Source organism: Natator depressus, chromosome 11 (genome assembly GCF_965152275.1).
Source record: "Natator depressus isolate rNatDep1 chromosome 11, rNatDep2.hap1, whole genome shotgun sequence".
NCBI classification, from domain to species: Eukaryota; Metazoa; Chordata; order Testudines; family Cheloniidae; genus Natator; species Natator depressus.
Genome location: NC_134244.1, coordinates 39046031 through 39064870, shown reverse-complemented (window position 1 = coordinate 39064870; position 18840 = coordinate 39046031). Strand labels below are relative to the sequence as shown.

At 41.1% G+C, this 18840-nt stretch overlaps 1 protein-coding gene across 1 annotated transcript in view; it reads right to left on the bottom strand.

Moving 5' to 3' along the window:
* Nucleotides 1-18840, bottom strand: part of MYO3B (myosin IIIB) — a 340336-nt gene that overhangs the window by 129275 nt on the left and 192221 nt on the right. Inside the window, exons 27-29 of the mRNA XM_074967534.1 lie at nucleotides 14499-14578; nucleotides 5419-5496; nucleotides 1361-1566 (exon numbers count right to left, since the gene is read on the bottom strand). Of these exons, the coding sequence (XP_074823635.1) occupies nucleotides 1361-1566; nucleotides 5419-5496; nucleotides 14499-14578 (364 nt within the window). The remainder of the gene's footprint in view (nucleotides 1-1360; nucleotides 1567-5418; nucleotides 5497-14498; nucleotides 14579-18840) is intronic.

Here is an 18840-nt window from a genome sequence, read left to right as displayed (position 1 = left end):
AGGAACTGGGGGGGAGGGTTAGTCTGTGTCTAGGTCTAGGTCTAGGTCTGTGTGTCTGCAGAGTGCATCCACACTAACTGCTCTTGCATCAACACAGAGAGCAGTGCATTGTGGGTAGCTTTCCCACTGTGCAACTGGCTGCAGGGTGCTTTGGGAAGAGTTTGCAATGCCTCATGGGGCAGGTGCAGTGTCACATGATGCAGGTTTCTCAATCCCATGGTCCAAGGGCCATCCTAGTAGATTGTCAGCCCCAGCCCCCTTTTCAGCTGAAGCGTGGGGTGGGGGAGGGAGAGGAGAGTGGTGCGTCTGGGGTGGGGGAGACAGCAGGCTGACCGACCTATCCGGAGGCAGGGGGTGGGGACACCCCCCACGTCAGCCCCCAGCTCTGCTCAGCACAGCAGTCTCTCCCAAAGCAGCCCGCTCTGCCTGCCTGCCTGCGGTTCTGTGATTCCCTCAGAGTTCTCCCACAGCCTCCTCAGCTGCCCTGAGCGGCATCCTAAGCAGCTCTGTGAGCCCTCCACGCTGAGGAATGTCAAAGCAGCACAGCAGACCCCCCCCTTCCCCCCCCAGTTCCTAGTGCTGGGCAGAACAGGAGCATTCCAGGCTAATGGTTTGCTCTTTGTTCCCCAAAGGGAGCAGCAGGCTCAGCTGTCAGATACTTGGAGCTTTGTAAGGGGAGGGGCACATGCCTGCAGGGCAGCAGAAATCAAAACAGTGAGCAGAGTGGTCATGGCAGGCATTGTGGGATACCGGTGGAAGCCAGTTCTGTCAAAACAAACAGTGTCTACATCGATGCTTTGTTGCTTTAACTTTGCCACAAAAAGCGCTACGCCTCTCATTGAGGTGGTTTTGTTTTGCAGCCAAAAATCGCTTTGTAGTCTGTATACCTCCCCTGTTTTGTCGGCAAAAGGCAGCTTTTGCTGACAAAACTTTGTAGTATAGACGAGGCTGAACACACTGCTTTGAGAGATTTTGTATAAAGGTTTGCGTTAATTCCATTTCTAACCATGTGCATAGTCTTTTTATAATGGTTGAAGGTGATTAATTTCCCTGTACTTATAATACAAGTGTTCATTTACACATCACTACTACAGGGACACGTGATGGGGATTTTTTTTGTACAGAGCATTAAGAGCTTGATTCTGGTCTCACACTGGTTTTATACCAGTGTAGCTTCATTGACCTCAGCAGGGTTATGCCGGTTTTCAGTGTTGTAACTGGGAGCAGAATCAGGCCCTAGGTGTACAATCCAACATTTACTGAATCTTCTGCATTAAAACACACAGTGTGTCCAAGAACGCAGAGTCTACTGAATGGAGTCTTAAAGGGAGAATCATGTTACAAAAGAGACCTGTTTTACCTTTTCACAAACTCTTCAAAGAGGATGCGGTGAGAATAACCTTGTTGACGTATCTTGACAGTTTCTAGAATTCCTGTGTACCGTAGCTGTACTAGAACTCTTTCTTGGGAAAATTTCAGTGCCTCTCGGTCATCATTTGGTTTAATGCAGCGGACAAAGTGAGGTTGTCCAACCACCATTTTGGATAAAAGATCCATCAAGGAATACTAACAATGAAAGCAAAAAAACCATACAATTGACAAGAGACCCCAGTACAATTATTTTAAAGAAGCAATAAATATCCATAACTATATGTACATGCCTGAAGATATCACATAGAAAGGCTGGGAAATTATTTCTTTTTCTAATAAAATGTTTTGATTAATTTTTTTTTCATTTTCATTCAAGTTTTTCTTTGACTTTTTTTCATTTTTACCTAAGCACCAAACATCCAAAAACCAATCCCAACCCTACCCCCAGTTTTCAGATGCCACAAAAAAAACTAAATTATTTTAACAGTTATTGGAAACTGAAATTTTTTAGTTGTTTGAGGAACACACTAAAAATTTTGATGAAAATTGATTTTTGTTGCAAATTTCCATTTAGACATTTTCTGTTGAAAAATTCAATTTTTACAAAATTTTGACGAATCTAACATCTAACATATTTGGCCAAGCAATATTACAAACAACATACCAAATTGTACTAGAATGAAAAATATATTTAAGTAATTAAAATATCTGCTACTCACGGGTACTTGTATATAAGTGGATACCCCTGTTATAACCTGGCTCAGTACCCCATTTTCTGGTCACCAATCTGTCGCAAGTGGACCCAATCACTGAATCCCATGCTAATCCAAGCCAATTTGATCTATATAGAGTCTAGTCACTGTTTCTAGCTCTGGGTCTACATGGCACATTCCCAGGATCAAACCTGTTGCTTGACAACCTTCTTTAGGATGTAGGTACTGTCACTCAGCTGGTCTAGACCTCAAAATCAGTATCTCAGACCTCCTGACCCCCCTCAGTTGCTTACGTATGCTTCCCCAGAGTTCCATCTAGGCTGTGGCCAGTCTGGGCTTTTAGTTCAACCACTTCAGGGACAATATAGCAGACCAGCAAGGAACACAGGCTTAGCAAAAGAACTTCTTAACCACAGAAACTTTACCCTTAAAACATTTGAGAGTTACAGATCTTTGAAGACAGAAGTCCTGAGGTGTACTCTCCCCTGACCTGATCTCACCCCTTCTGTGAGTATGAGGCCTGTCAGTAGTGCAGGTTAGGCATTCACTCCTGCTCTCATCCTCCTGCAAGTCTTTCCTACATGTGACGATGGTCAGCCCCCCCCTTACAGAGCAACACCCTGCTCTTAAGTAGGGTCTCTGTTTCTATGCCATGTGCTTAACTTTGAAACCTTCAGCCCCCTGCCGACCATGCTTGCTCTGTCCCCGCCTTCACTGCCCCCACTCCCACAAATCCCCATATAGAAAAAATATTGTTTCAAGGTGTGAGGCAACAGTTTAGAGATGATCAAAGTTAAATGGCCCCAGTTTTCAGTCTTGATGGATTCTCAGTGATAGTTCTTTAATGAGGGGTCAAGTATCCTTCCTGGGCAGGGCAGCTGTCTGTAAAGCATAAAGTTAAGTTGCCCTCAAGCAAGTTGAGCCACAGTTCAATACATAATACAAAATGGAGTTCAGCATTTGATAAAGACATACCCCACTCTTATACTCCTCCAGCACAACTCCCACCCACTGTCATGAAATTTCTGGACTTTCAAACTACAGAAGCAGTGCTTTTGGAAAGGGCAATTTCATACCAGTGATTCCAATACTGATGCGCCATCTTGGCCCCCATTCACAAGGTATTTGATCATGTATCTAATTTTAACTGAGAGTTCCAGGGACAGCAATAAATACAGTCCCAGCAGCTACTCACATGTTTAAAATTACACTCACATACTTCAAATACCTTGCCAAATTAGGTCCCAATAAAGAAAACCTTTAGAGAGTTTGACGTGCTCAGACTTACATACCCCAGGATACATAGACAAGGTATTATTATTGAGCTTGAATTAAAAGTAACTAATAGTCTAGAGGTAAATCAAATATAATAATTTCTTTACTATGAAGCTTAATCCAAACTATACAATCAAGAGCTGGTGGAATAGTGGAAAACATTTTTGGTTTTCAAAAATACCATATACAACTTAATAAGGTTCCTGCCTCCTTGTTAGTCACTATCTGAAAACATTCCTGTGAATGGATGTTACTCAGAGGTGAAAGTAAGCTGGAGTGGTGTTGGAGGAGTATAAGAGTGGGGTATGTCTTTATCAGATGATGAACTCCATTTTGTATTATGTATTGAACTGTGGCTCAACTTGCCTGAGGGCAACCTAACATAAGCAAAAGCTAGTACACAGCCAGCCATACTGGCAGGGGGCAGCTTCCCCAGGCCGGCAATTTAAAAGGGCCCTGGCCCTTTAAATCGCTGCCAGCTCTGACAGCGATTTAAAGGGCCCGGGGCTCCCAGCAGCGGCCGGCGCCCCTGGTCCTTTAAATCACTGCCAGAGCCCTGCTGCAGGAGCCCTGGGATAGCAGCAGTGGCCAGAGCCCCAGGGCCTTTAAATCACCTCCAGAGCCCCGGGGCTTCCGGCTGCCACTGCCGCTACCGCTACCATGGGGCTCTAGCAGTGATTTAAAGGGCCCAGGGCTCCTGGCTGCTGCTACTGGAGCCCCAGGGGTAGCAGTGGCAATTTAAAGGTCCCGGGAATTTAAAGATCTGGCCCCTTCCACCTGAGCCCCCCCACCCTCCTTTTTCAGGACCCTGCATACCAGTAAGTCCCTTAAGTTACTTTCATCCCAATGTTACTTAATTAATGGTTAAGAAACAGCTGCCCTTTATGCAAATACCTATGTTTACATGCAAACAAGTGTATCTGTGAATGAACAGTATTGGCATTTGGCTGTGAGCAAGAGGACAGTTAATTACGTTCCTGTTTTAGAGTTGCAATCAGCCATTCAGGGAGCAGAAACAATAACATATTGCTTAGATAAACAATCACTCCTTCTAACGGTGAACAGTTCAATTGAACAGTTTCCAAACAACCCAGAGGAAACTGTTTCTCCAAATCATCCAGCAAACAATTTTGAACAAATAATACTTCACTGAAATCAGGATCAGTTTGCAAAATATTTGTGAACAGTAAAAAGAGCAAAAATATTGGGCCAAATCCTTGGGTACTGCCAGAATCCACAGAGCACAGGCAGGTGGGTGTGCCACGGGGGCATAAAGCTTCCACTAGAAGTGCCCTGATCCTGGTTCTGTGCTGTAGTGTACACTTCTTCCAATATGCGCTGGGTTTCAGTAGCTTGGGAGCTGCTCTAGGCTATGTTGGCCAACAATGACCACATGAAACCAACAAAATAACCCAGGATCAGCATGTCTTAGGAGTGTTCTGACCAGACTCCCTCTTAATAACCACCTCACCCTGTCCGTACCAATCTGATTGTAATAAATTCACCTGCACGGTCTATGTTAACTCAATCACAGAATTATTACAGACAGACAGACGACCTTTATCTTCTGTAATGGTGCTTGCAAAAATGGATTGACTTTACTTATTTATTAACACACATACGGCCAGTATTTTTAAAAAGTAGGTCCACTTGCACAAGCAAAGATACCAGGACAATTGAATAATTGCAATTATAATATTTGTATGCACAAATACAACTGCACCCTCAGTTCTGGGTGCTCAAACAGGCCTTAATTCTTGGCCCACAGTGTTTTAGAGGGAGAATATTCAACTGCAGCTCATCATGAAATCATAGACTGCAAGTCACTGTCTAGGCCCTAGATCCTAGTACCAGTAGATTTTTGGCCAGTTCTGAGAAGCACCATGGTCAAGTGATGAGAAAGAGCAAGAAAAAGAGTCAGAGTTCTGTAGGTCTAGTGAGGCATCACAGTGGACGAGGGATACGCTCTTATCCACCACTCTCACTTCGCCGCACAAATGTTAGATTAATCATCCGTTCATGTAATCAAAATGCATTTTGTAAAGTTTACATTTTATACCCTAAAATAAGAAGCCACGGTTTGCCTCTTCATGTTGGTTGTTTCCTCTGGGTGTCGCATCATCTCCATTGTGTCAATCTGGAAATACAAACTCAGACATCAGTGGTGTTTTACAGACCTTCTTGGATCCCAAATCTGAGAGCAAAGTACAATATTTATCAAGATCATTCTTTTGTGTATATATACATTTTCAATGGTTCATTAGAGACCTATATTTACACATGGCAAGTTCCCTAAGAGGTGCTGAACACTCAATTCTTACTGACTTCAGTAGGAATTGTGCGGGCTCTGCAGCTCTCAGGACTTGGCCCGCAGAATTTCAGTCTTGTTAATCCATTTGTCAACATTGTCCTTCAGAACAGAGAAGAGTCCAGACAATAATCTTTTATCCCCATCCCCTCTTTGAGCATTGTCCACTCTGATGCAATGGAACTTGGATCTGATTCACCATGGTTTGGATTTGGGTTTTGCAAGCCCAAATCTTCTGATCTGAACCACTGAAATATTAATAATTCAGGTAAAATGGAACTCAGATCCACGCAACCCCTTGCTTGGGTTGTACAAAACTAAAATCTGACCCACGCAGCATTGCAGAAACAAAAGGTGGTGTCTTCTCCCCTTTTCTATCCTGAGACAATATAAAACAGTGACCATCTGAAGAATGTGCAGGCTACTTATTCTCCACAGGGTATCACTGGCACCTCTCAAGTGAGCGCTACACTACGGTATAGAAACGAAGTACCAAATCACCAAATTACTAAAGTAGTGAGTAGAAAGCAGAAAAAACACTGGGAATCCATTCAGCAAATTTACTAAGAATTTGTAGATCTCTTATAAAAAGAAAAGGAGGACTTGTGGCACCTTAGAGACTAACAAATTTATTTGAGCATAAGCTTTCGTGAGCTACAGCTCACTTCATTGGATGCATGCAGTGGAAAATACAGTGGGGAGATTTATATACACAGAGAACATGAAACAATGGGTGTTACCATACACACTGTAATGAGAGTGATCACTTAAGGTGAGCCATTACCAGCAGGAGAGCGAGGGGGAAAAAAAAATCTTTTTGTAGTGATAATCAAGGTGGGCCATTTCCAGCAGTTGACAAGAACGTCTGAGGTACAGCGGGGTGGGGGGGGGGGGGACTGGACTTCTATATAGAGTGCTTCCGCCGATGTGCACGGGCTGAAATTGTGGAAAAGCAGCATCACTTGCCCCATAACCTCAGCCGTGCAGAACACAATGCCATCCGCAGCCTCAGAAACAACTCTGACATCATAATCAGAAAGGCTGACAAAGGAGGTGCTGTCGTCATCATGAATAGGTCGGAATATGAACAAGAGGCTGCTAGACAGCTCTCCAACACCACTTTCTACAAGCCATTACCCTCTGATCCCACTGAGGGTTACCAAAAGAAACTACAGCATTTGCTCAAGAAACTCCCTGAAAAAGCACAAGAACAAATCCACATAGACACATCCCTGGAACCCCAACCAGGGGTACTCTATCTGCTACCCAAGATCCATAAACCTGGAAATCCTGGACACCCCATCATCTCAGGCATTGGCACCCTGACAGCAGGATTGTCTGGCTATGTAGACTCCCTCCTCAGGCCCTAAGCTACCAGCACTCCCAGCTATCTTCAAGACACCACTGACTTCCTGAGGAAACTACAATCCATCGGTGATCTTCCTGAAAACACCATCCTAGCCACTATGGATGTAGAAGCCCTCTACACCAACATTCCACACAAAGATGGACTACAAGCCGTCAAGAACAGTATCCCCGATAATGTCACAGCAAACCTGGTGGCTGAACTTTGTGACTTTGTCCTCACCCATAACTATTTCACATTTGGGGACAATGTATACCTTCAAATCAGCGGCACTGCTATGGGTACCCGCATGGCCCCACAGTATGCCAACATTTTTATGGCTGAATTAGAACAACACTTCCTCAGCTCTCGTCCCCTAATGCCCCTACTCTACTTGCGCTACATTGATGACATCTTCATCATCTGGACCCACGGAAAAGAAGCCCTTGAGGAATTCCACCATGATTTCAACAATTTCCATCCCACCATCAACCTCAGCCTGGACCAGTCCTCCCAAGAGATCCGCTTCCTGGACACTACGGTGCTAATAAGCGATGGTAACATAAACACCACCCTATACCGGAAACCTACTGACCGCTATGCCTACCTATATGCCTCCAGCTTTCATCCAGACCACACCATACGATCCACTGTCTACAGCCAAACTCTACGATACAACCGCATTGCTCCAACCCCTCAGACAGAGACAAACACCTACAAGATCTCTATCAAGCATTCTTACAACTACAATACCCACCTACTGAAGTGAAGAAACAGATTGACAGAGCCAGAAGAGTACCCAGAAGTCACCTACTAGAGGACAGGCCCAACAAAGAAAATAACAGAACGCCACTAGCCATCACCTTCAGACCCCAACTAAAACCTCTCCAACGCATCCTCAAGGATCTACAACCTATCCTGAAGGACGACCCATCACTCTCACAGCTCTTGGGAGACAGGCCAGTCCTTGCTTACAGACAGCCCCCCAACCTGAAGCAAATACTCACCAGCAACCACACACCACACAACAAAACCACTAACCCAGGAACCTATCCTTGCAACAAAGCCCGTTGCCAACTGTGTCCACATATCTATTCAGGGGACACCATCACAGGGCCTAATAACATCAGCCACACTATCAGAGGCTCATTCACTTGCACATCTACCAATGTGATATGTGCCAGCAATGCCCCTCTGCCATGTACATTGGCCAAACTGGACAGTCTCTACATAAAAGAATAAATGGACACAAATCAGACGTCAAGAATTATAACATTCAAAAACCAGTAGGAGAACACTTCAATCTCTTTGGGCACTCGATTACAGACCTAAAAGTGGCAATTCTTCAACAAAAAGACTTCAAAAACAGACTCCAACGAGAGACTGCTGAATTGGAATTAATTTGCAAACTGGATACAATTAACTTAGGCTTCAATAAAGACTGGGAGTGGATGGGTCATTACACAAAGTAAAACTATTTCCCCATGTTTATCCCCCCTCCGCTGTACCTCAGACGTTCTTGTCAACTGCTGGAAATGGCCCACCTTGATTATCACTACAAAAGGTCCCCCCTCCCCTCCCCCCCCGCTCTCCTGCTGGTAATAGCTCACCTTACCTGATCACTCTTGTTACAGTGTGTATGGTAACACCCATTGTTTCATGTTCTCTGTGTATATAAATCTCCCCACTGTATTTTCCACTGAATGCATCCGATGAAGTTAGCTGTAGCTCACGAAAGCTTATGCTCATATAAATTTGTTAGTCTCTAGGTGCCACAAGTCCTCCTTTTCCTTTTGCAGATACAGACTAATGCAGCTGCTACTCTGAAAATAGATCTCTTATGTTTCCATGAATTACTTAAAGTTGGTTTAAAAACAAAAAATATTTTTAAAAAATAACCAAACACTAGCGATTTTGAACGTCTTGAAAGAAGGAAAGAAAGATTAGTACAATAAGTTCTTTGGTTCCAAGCTATGTATTGAAGCATTTTATTATTTTTTATTATTGTTTTATTATTATTTTTACCCATTACTGTTACAGTTCCACCCCAAGATTTCCACTCATATACTCTTTCCCGACAGTGCAATGCAGGCTGAAGTGCCATCCTTTAAAAACAAAGATCCATTCTGCCCAAATCTGCTGACTGTCTATTTAGATGTTAAAGATCTCCTAGCACTTAGTGAAGCATATGGTATAAGCTCAGTGTACCAGCCAGCATTACTTCTTTCACTAAAATTTTTCTTATTTTCAAAGTTGTTTATGTGGTATAAGACCACATAACAGCTGCCATGTTTGCCTTTGTATTACCAGCATCCAATTTGTTACCTTGTAATGTGCTTTGAGACAGCTCATGTATGAAAGGCTCTACTTAAAAAATCCACATAGGTACCACTCTTCTCTTCTATAAACTAAAATGCCAAAGCATTTTAGTTTATAAAAGAGGTTAGAATTTCAGTGAAATACAGTTTAATATCCTGTTTTCCCCTAACCACAGGCAAGGACTCACGCCTACAGGTACAACTATAGGGTATAATAGAAATGACCAGGCAATTGCTGATTTTCAATGGACCCCATAAAGTATAGGTGACATCTCTTTCACCCCAACATTGATTACTCCTGTCTGATAGCTGGGCCTTGTCTCAACCCCCTTCCCTAAGCAACAAACTGTACTTCACCTATATCTTCCTGCCAGGACAAGGTCTCAGTTTTGGATTCTCTGCATGGTAACACAGCTCTGGGTCCATGGAGCAGTCACTAAAATACATTTACCTTGGAAACTGATTTTAAAAAAGAGTTCCTGCCCCAAACCACTGGGAGGAAAAAATCTGACTGTTTTTAATGCTTCCTGTAAATAAAATGAAACGTTGATGAAGGTCAGGAAGTAAACTGTAAAACAGCTGCCCTGTTTTTGTAATGCACAGAAAAATTACCACTCTCAGTTAATTAAATAGTATGTAAGAGATAATGAGGGCACAGAACACAGAAGTATTTGCCTACCCACTGTTGGGATTACTATTACAGTAAAAGCTTTGTTATCCAACATGTTGGGGAAATGGGGGGTGCTGGTTAGTCAAAAATTCTGGTTAACTAAGAGCTATACTTACCAATGGAGGGAGGGAGTTTGGCTGCAGGAGGGGGCTCAGGGCTGGGGCACAGGAGGGGGTGTGGGGCACGGGCTCTGGGCGGGAGTTTGGGTGCACGAAGAGGCTTGGGGCAGGGGATTAGGGTGCGGAAGGGGTTTTGGGGTGCTGGATCCAGGCAGTGCTCACCTTGGGTGGCTTCCTGCAAGGGGCAACCTATCCCTGCTGCTCCTAGGCAGAGGTGCAGCCAGGTGACTTTGCATGCTGCCTCTGCCCGCAGGTGCCGCCCCCGCAGCTCCCATTGGCCGTGGTTCTCGACCAATGGGAGCTGAACAGCCAGTGCTCAGGGCAAGGGCAGTGCGCAGACCTGCCTGGCCACACCTCTGCCTAGGAGCAGCAGGGATATGTAGCCCCTTGCTGGGAGCTGCCCAAATTGAGCGCTGCCCGGATCCGGACACTTTGCAACCCTATTGAAGATTTGTATTGGGAGATATCAGAAATGGTGGTTTCTAGAGCTTTCTGGTTGGTAAAGTGCCGGATAACACAGCTTTTACTGTAATTACCCTCTGTGACTGTTTAGATGCCCAGCAATTCTATGTTTCACCCAGCTGAACTGCCATTGCTCAAAATACCACCTTCTTGGCATTTCAGCAAAGAACATGCCATAAATATAAAGGGAAGGGGTTAAGAAGCTCTGATACAGTATTGTAAAATCCTCTTACCTGTAAAGGGTTAAGAAGCTCAAGTAATCTGGCTGGCACCTGACCAAAATGACCAATAAGGGGACAAGATACTTCAAATCTGGGAGCAGGGGGTAGGGGGTGTCTGTGTGATGCCTCTGCCAGGGACAGATCAAGAAAGCAAGCAATCCAACTCCTATAGAGTTAGTAAGTAATCTAGCTAAAATATGCATTAGATTTTCTTTTGTTTTTGGCTTGTGAAATTCGCTGTGCTGGAGGGAATGTGTATTCCTGGTTTTTTGCTTCTTTTTGTAACTTAAGTTTTGCCTAGAGGAATCCTCTATATTTTGAATCTGACTGCCTGTAAGATTATCTTCCATTCTAATCTTACAGAGTTGTTCTTTTATCTTTTTTTGTTCTTCTAATAAAGTTCTGTTTTTTAAGAATCTGATTGGGTTTTTTTGGGTCCTAAAAATCCAAGGCTGGTCTGTGCTCATCTTGTTTATTCTCAAGCCTTCCCCAAGAAAGCTTTTTTTGGGTGGGAAGACATCTCCAAGTGATCTCTTCCCTGATTCTTTGTTAAATCGCTTGGTGGTGGCAGCATACTGAATCCCAGATATGGGGAATTTTGTGTCTTCGGAAAATTTTAACCTAAGCTGGTAGAAATAAGCATAGGGGTCTTTCATGAGGGTCCCCACATCTGTACCCCAGAGTTCAGAGTGGTAAAGGAACCCTGACAGACCACCAATAGAGGGTAGATATGGACAGCAAGTATATTGTTCCTCACACATCTCAATTATACTGTCGATACAGCTGTTCTTATGAAAATCAAACCAGAATTTGTGAATGAAAATAACCAGGGTTACCAATCACAGGCAGATTGTGTTGCTCTATTACAGCTCAACAAAATTACACAAAACAACCAGCACACAGCTTGCTTGGAGCATTAACAACATTTTAGTGCTCACTTGCTCTGTGGCAGTTTACCATCTGCTCTGAACAGGTGGCATTTGTATAAACTATGAACATTTGAACCAAATAATGCTATTGTCAGCACATGGGCTACACTTACTGGACTTCGCTTCACTGATTATTTCCAAAGCTTAAGCCCACTCTTTTTAACTCTAAAAATAGTTGCAGAAAGATTATTGTTCTCAATAAAGTAACTGTGTGTCTTACCTTGAGGAGATATTTAGGAGACTGCATGCAAAATATAAAGGAAATGAAGCCCTAAGTAGTATTAGATCAAGAAAACAGACTTTATATTGGGAAATAAATCAAAAGGAAAGATCGGATTTAGGATAAAGATGGTACAAAGGCAACTAGATTCCATTAAAGGTGACAGTATGGTTTTATAATCTGTGATGCTCTCCATTGCCCAAAGTTGTGTAGGCATCTTATATCAATAGAGAAAAAGATCTCTATGAAGTATGATATTTATTTTTAAGTTGCTAAAGGAAAGACCCTGCTACATAGCACAGGAGAAATGCTTCATCAGCTCAGATAACATCAAACGTTTCGGGAGGTCACATGATGATGTAAATATCGATGGTCTGGTCAGAGCAGCATGGATGTCCATTGGAGGGACGGGGAACAGTTTCAGAACTATTTTGGCCAGGCAACTATTTTGAGCATTCCTATCTGAACCACAGATTAAGGTCACACAGGAGACAGGGCCACACTATTGAGCTCTGGCTGTTTAGGCAAAGGGGATAGGGAAAAGTTGCTACTACAATAAGTGTTACCTCTGAGAGGTGTAAGGATGCAAAGCGCCTCTCAATAGTGATGTACCATAAAGGTCAGTACAACAAACGGGCTTCTGTTCCTACAGTCATTTTTATTTCTAAAGAATCCATCTTGAATGCCCAACAGGGTGTGCTGAGTCCAAAGGTGCAAGTATAAGCAGGTAGACAGACACATTGGTCCAGATTCTCGTTTACACTAAGCCTTCTTTATACTGCTCTGGCAATGTAAAAACACCTTAAAGTTACATTTACACCCCCTGAAGGGCACTTTACACTCTGACTATAAATGATAATCAGGGCCAAGGTCTGCAGTGCCTCAGGAAAGGGCAGGTGTGAAGTTTATTTAAGGTCTTGTCTATATGGGAACATTTTTTTAGTATAAACTAAGGTGTGAATTTAAGCCAGCATAGTCAGCCCACTGTTCAGACACCCTTATTACAGTATAAGAGTAGTTTTTTTCCGTTTAGCTTACGTCACTTGGGAAGTTAAACTGAAAAAATCCTCTTACACTGAACTAAGACTGTCCACAAGGCTGCTGGTGGTGGTGGGGATAGCATGTAGACAAGGCCCTAGTGTTGGAAGCCAAACAGACTATTCACCCAAACAAAAAAAAAATAAAAACAAAAAACAGCACCCATAGATTCTTCTTCTTTCAGTGGAGCTGTAAATGCATTTCTCGAATAGTGGTATGGACTAAGACCTGGCTCTAAATTATTTCAGTTACATGGGCCAGCATCCCTTTCGGTAGGTTCTTTTTTTTAAATCCAATTCAAGGATAAATAGTTTAAATATTATTTAGTTTAACTGAATGCTTTTGCTAAAGCTGCCAAGACAAAGTTGCTCTGATCCACCCACGCCGAATCAGTAAAATGTATACAGAGATGACTAACGGTGGTTGGAGCTGAAACTGGAAAGACAATGTGGGTATAAGTGCTATCTTGCAAGGAAATCCGATAGGGTATTGTCTTCCCTTCAGGACTAAACAAGTTTATACCAGTGAGAGAATAAATCTCTGAAATCTGAGTCTATATTTGCAGGTATAGTGAAGTGTACCAGCTCCAGGAAGATATATGAATGGCCATAAAAGGCCCAGTGGGGGTGGCGGGGGGGATCAAAACAAAACAAGACTGGAAGGTTGGTAGTTGTTATTACCACTATTTATTAATAATATGCATTGTAGGCATAGACAAAAAATAAGCAAACAAAACCCAAACAGTAATATACCTCACCAGCAGACTGATAGAATATATAGGGAAGGACCAGGAATAACTGCCTGAATTCTTAATACTATCAACCTCATGCATAGGGTTCTCTCCCTTATTGCCTGAGCTTGGTGCAACAAATTTTATTAATGGTCAGAAAATTATCACATCCTTTTAGAATCTTGCCACAGTATTTACTTGATGAAATCTAGCAGCAACTAATTCCATAGTTCCACTGTATGTTCCATTAAGAAGCATGTCCTTTCAGTGGTTCCACATTGACTGTCCATCTCTTTCAAATGTTTTTGCCTTAAAGGCAGGATAAAGCAGAGGAATGGGTCAGTTTTCTATTTTGCCTTCATAATGTTGAATACTCCAACCAAAGTCCAACCAATTAAATCTCCTTTTCAGGCTACACACTCCTGGGGTGAAATCCCGGCCCCACTGAAGTCCATGGATGTTTTGACATTGGCTTCAATGGAGCCAAGATTTCATCCTTAGTCTTTTCAATCTGTTATCATATATAAATTCCATCATTTCTCTAACCGTATCTGTTAGTGTTTGCTGGACTCTTTAATGGGCTGGTGACCAAAACTGGATACAGTAATCCAGATCAAGGTGCATATTTTCTGAAATAGGGCCAGATTCTCAGCTGATATAAATCCGCCCATTGTGGATTTACAGCAGCTGAATATCTTGTCTATAGTTCCACAATAATATTTGCTGACTTAAATTTCTTCCCTTTTGCAAATGCCTCCAGGAAATATAACACTACTAACCTTGATGTGCCCAGCACTAAACTGTGGAGGCAAAGACCTAGATGCTGCTGTCACTCTGGCTCTTGCTTGTGCCAAGTTACCTGTTAAAAGAGATGGAAACAAATTGAAAGAACAGTTGCTGTTTCACTCAGAGAAGGGAAAATCTGAAAGATGAGAAAGTAGTCTAAGTAGCAGCACTAAGAATGCTACCAGATATAACCACACTTCTTCTGCTGAACCCAGATAATCACAGATCCTCCACATCACTGAGCATTCAGCAATGGTAGGGGTAACAAAAGAGAGATACCAGGGTGCAGTGTTGATTTAAGAGGAAAAAAGTCGGTGATAAGGAGGCTTGTCATTGGCCGTAGCGTACAGAGTTGATGAAAGCAGCAGCACAAAGGCATAACAGCTCAGTTGCTAGTAATCAATTTATCAGTGAATCATTCAAAGTTTTGAGAGAGAAAGAGCAGAAATAAAGCTATCCAGTAAGAAATCACACGGATCCCTGATGTGCGTCAATGGCATCTAAAATCACAAACTAATGAAAGAGGTGATAAAGCAATCTCTTTTTTTGATCTTTGGACACACAGGCCTGCTTAATCCTGAATGATATTGTCTTTTGGGATTTTTAAAGACTGACTGTACTCCTTGGTCAAGACCACATTGTTTTGCTGTGGAGTCAATTGAATGACATGTTTACATTTTTTTAAAAGTACAGTGTGAATCACCCAAAACATTTCAGCTTTATTTGCAGAATAACAAAATAACTTTTCAAAATAAAGGTTCAGAGAAGAGAGAGGAAGTGATGTGGACTGTGCATACATATGCAAGACACACCATATATTTTAAAGTTTTAGCAAGTCTAGCACAAGATGTCCAAATGTTTTCTCTGGCTATATCTTCAGAGGCTAAACTGTGATTAATAGCATTGAAAAAACCCTTTGAAGCAGGATTGGTGACATCAAAGTCCTAATCCATGGGTGGCAGGATTTTTATAATGAGTGGGAAGCATTTTAACACATTTCAAAGGATTTACAACATGAATAAACAATAGACCTCTGCAGATGTACCACACACCTCTCAGAAACATAAAACATAAATAAGTTTCCATTTTAATTTAAATGTAAATAAAGTGTTAACACTTCTCTCAGGTGGTAAGTGCCTTGTTTGCATCACTCCAGAGTTTAGCTATTTGCTTTACAGAAGACTTGTAACTGCAAACATTTTTCAGGGTTTTGCTAAAGTATACATTATATAACTGGTAAGGAAGTCAAATGAAATTCACAAAAAGCAAAGAATATTTATTTAAAAGTACTTATCCCACAGGGAAATTGCGAGAGTACATTACCCACATTAAACTGAAAAGAACCTTTGACAGTCTGTGGTCTCACTTCCCTTCTAACAAGGAAACTGACAACCCTCTGAAAACAATCTGGAGGCTGACACTCGAAATTTGGAGATTACATGCTCAGGAGCAATTCAAACACTTTGGACATTTATTCACTCAATGTCTTTTTGTGTTAAGGTCCTGGCATAGAGGACGGTGACACAATACTGCACAAAAATGATACATTCTGTCCAGTCCAAACACAAAATGTGTCAATGTTTTCAGAACTTGTTTTGGAATGTAACTTTTTAGATGCTAACAAATCTGAGCCTGTTTTGAAAATCTGCTACAAAACTCAGGACAAAACCTGGACATTTTTCTCCTAATCGTAACAAAATTTCTCAACATGAGCTAATCGCTGGCAATTCTCACATAACAATGTTTCCTCTTATTGAAATGTACTTTTGGTTAGAAATGACTGGGGGTGTTGGAGCGGGAGGGGAATAAGAGTTTCGGCTCTTTATTATATAAGGCTGAAAACATGGAAAAGTGTTTTGTTTGATTTGGTTTCATTTGTTTTTTTGGCTTGGGTTTTACAACAGCCATTCAGGTCCTGTTTAGGCTGGAAAGTCATGAACTGGACAACTAGTATCAGTACACAAGGATAAAAGTTAAGCAATAGAGAGGGGAAGGAAACGTAAGTTGGATTTGTTCAAAACTGTTTGGTTTTTGTTTGCTTTTATTAAAGCATATCAAACTTCAATGGCTAATTAACACTTTGGATAAATGATGTTTTTGTTAAAGGTTCAATTATGATTGTAGAGCTCACAGTCAACATCCTAGCTCCAGACATCCTCCATCAAAATTCAGACTAAACCTGACATTCCTGATAAGGCAATAAACAAGCAGGGGGGAAAAAGCAGACATAACCTTTCAGGCCTTGTTTACACATCATAAGGAAGAAAAAAATGGAACAAGGCCAATTTAAAAAAAAAAATCCTTTGCAAATCATGATTTTATTGGTTGGTTATTTTCAGGTTAGGGATAGATCAGAGCTGCAAATTCAGGTCCATATTTCAAACGTCCTAAAGTTCTAAAGTGTTAAATTCTAGGAGCTTGGTTCCAACTCATCTCTTGTATTTTTTTTTTGAAATCTGATATGTTATTATTTGTGTATGAAAATTAATTTGCTGTGCATTTACAATATTTTTCCAGTGTGCACACTAATTCCATTAAATATTAATCAAATACAACTTTATACCATTCCAACAGCGTTCTCTTTATAAACAGATTTAAAAAAAAATCTCTGTTTCTAGGGCTGTGGAACAATTATGATAACTGGACATCTTCTTTGAGCTTGTAATAAAATAACAATATAATATCACTTTTACAAAGTGCTTTTCATGAGTAGATTTCAAAGTGCTTTCTAAAGGATATCAGTATCATTACTGCCATTTTACAGCTGGGGAAACTGAGGTACAGGGAGGTGAAGTGACTTGCCCAAGGCCACCCAGGAGACCAGTGACCAAGCCAGGAACAGAACCCAGATTTCCCAAGTCCCACTCTAATACTTTATCAATTAGGCCATTTTATAGAGCTCTGACAAACATTATTGGGTCATTTGCTATTATTGGTGGTTTTATCTATCTCTGAAAATGAATAAATGAAAATTTGTTTTAAAACTTTGGGGAATATGTTAAGGACTGTACTTTAAGGTCAAAAGAATGATTTGTTTTTGTAGAGAATTTCAGGTTATTGAACTTACTACTTAAGAAACAGGGTACTGTTACTGTTATCTGCTACTTGCTACGAGCAGAAACAGAGAGATTCTGATCCTCCTAACAATACTATAAAGCCCAACACTGCAGTCTTAACATCAGCATAATTACTACTGAATTCAATTAGATATTTGCCTTGAATTGAATTTAATTGATTTAATTGAATATTAAGAGACCAGCAGAGTCCATTCCAGTTAAATTTTTCCACATACCTTGGGAGAACTGAAACATGGGTCTATATGTTCTGTCTAGAACAAACTTTGAATACTCCCTGTGTTGTAGTTACACACCTAGAAGGTATATGATTGCTTCATAATGAATGTAGTGAAGCCGATGGTCATCCTCACTAAGATTATTATCCTGTGTTATTTGCTTCCTGTTTTATTAGCTCTGTGACTGATGGACTCTTATTTTGTTACTGGCTCTTTAGACCATCGGTGCATGTATATGATTTTCCATGATACTGCACTGACTGATAATGATGTTTAAAATCAACAAAAAGTTTGTTTACAATAAATAATTCAAGCATTTATAATGTACAATGCACAGAATGTGTGATTCTGTCTAAATACAGTGTGGCTGAAAGAGACTGCCAAGTCAAAAAATAAGATTCACATAGTGATCTGCTGCCTCTTCTAAACAGTTGATTTTATTTATTTTTACTGGCAAAAGCAATAGCAATTCTAGGCCAAATATAAGACGCCGTTTTACCTTTATGAATTCGTATCCATTCTTATTTTGGACTTCATTTTGTATTTCAAATGAGCTCCTATATAATTACTACATAATGGACAGCAGCTTCAGTCAAATTGAAAGAAAGTTTTTGTTAGGATTTTCCAAACCAAATACAAAATAATGCTTTAAATAAAGGTTTGTGACCCAATAATCTCAGAAACTCAAGTTCAGGAAAATAACTCCTTCACCTATACCTTTAAAACTAACAAACAGAACAAGCCTTCTTTGCAAATCACTCCACATAACAAAAAGTGATAGACAAGAATTAATATGGGGTTTATTCCCTGATCAGTAAATATTAGAAGCTGTGCTGTCTGCATTTGATTTTCATTTACAATGTCATTTATTATTTTACACACCAAAATAATTAAACTTTATTCCACCTTATGAATAATATCAATATTTGAAGAATAAAAGTTTTTAGATAATATCACACCCAGTTAAAACATCCCATGTGTTCCTGGAAAGGTTAAACTGATTAAAGACAGCACTGTTTCTTTCAGAAGTCTAGCTTCCCACA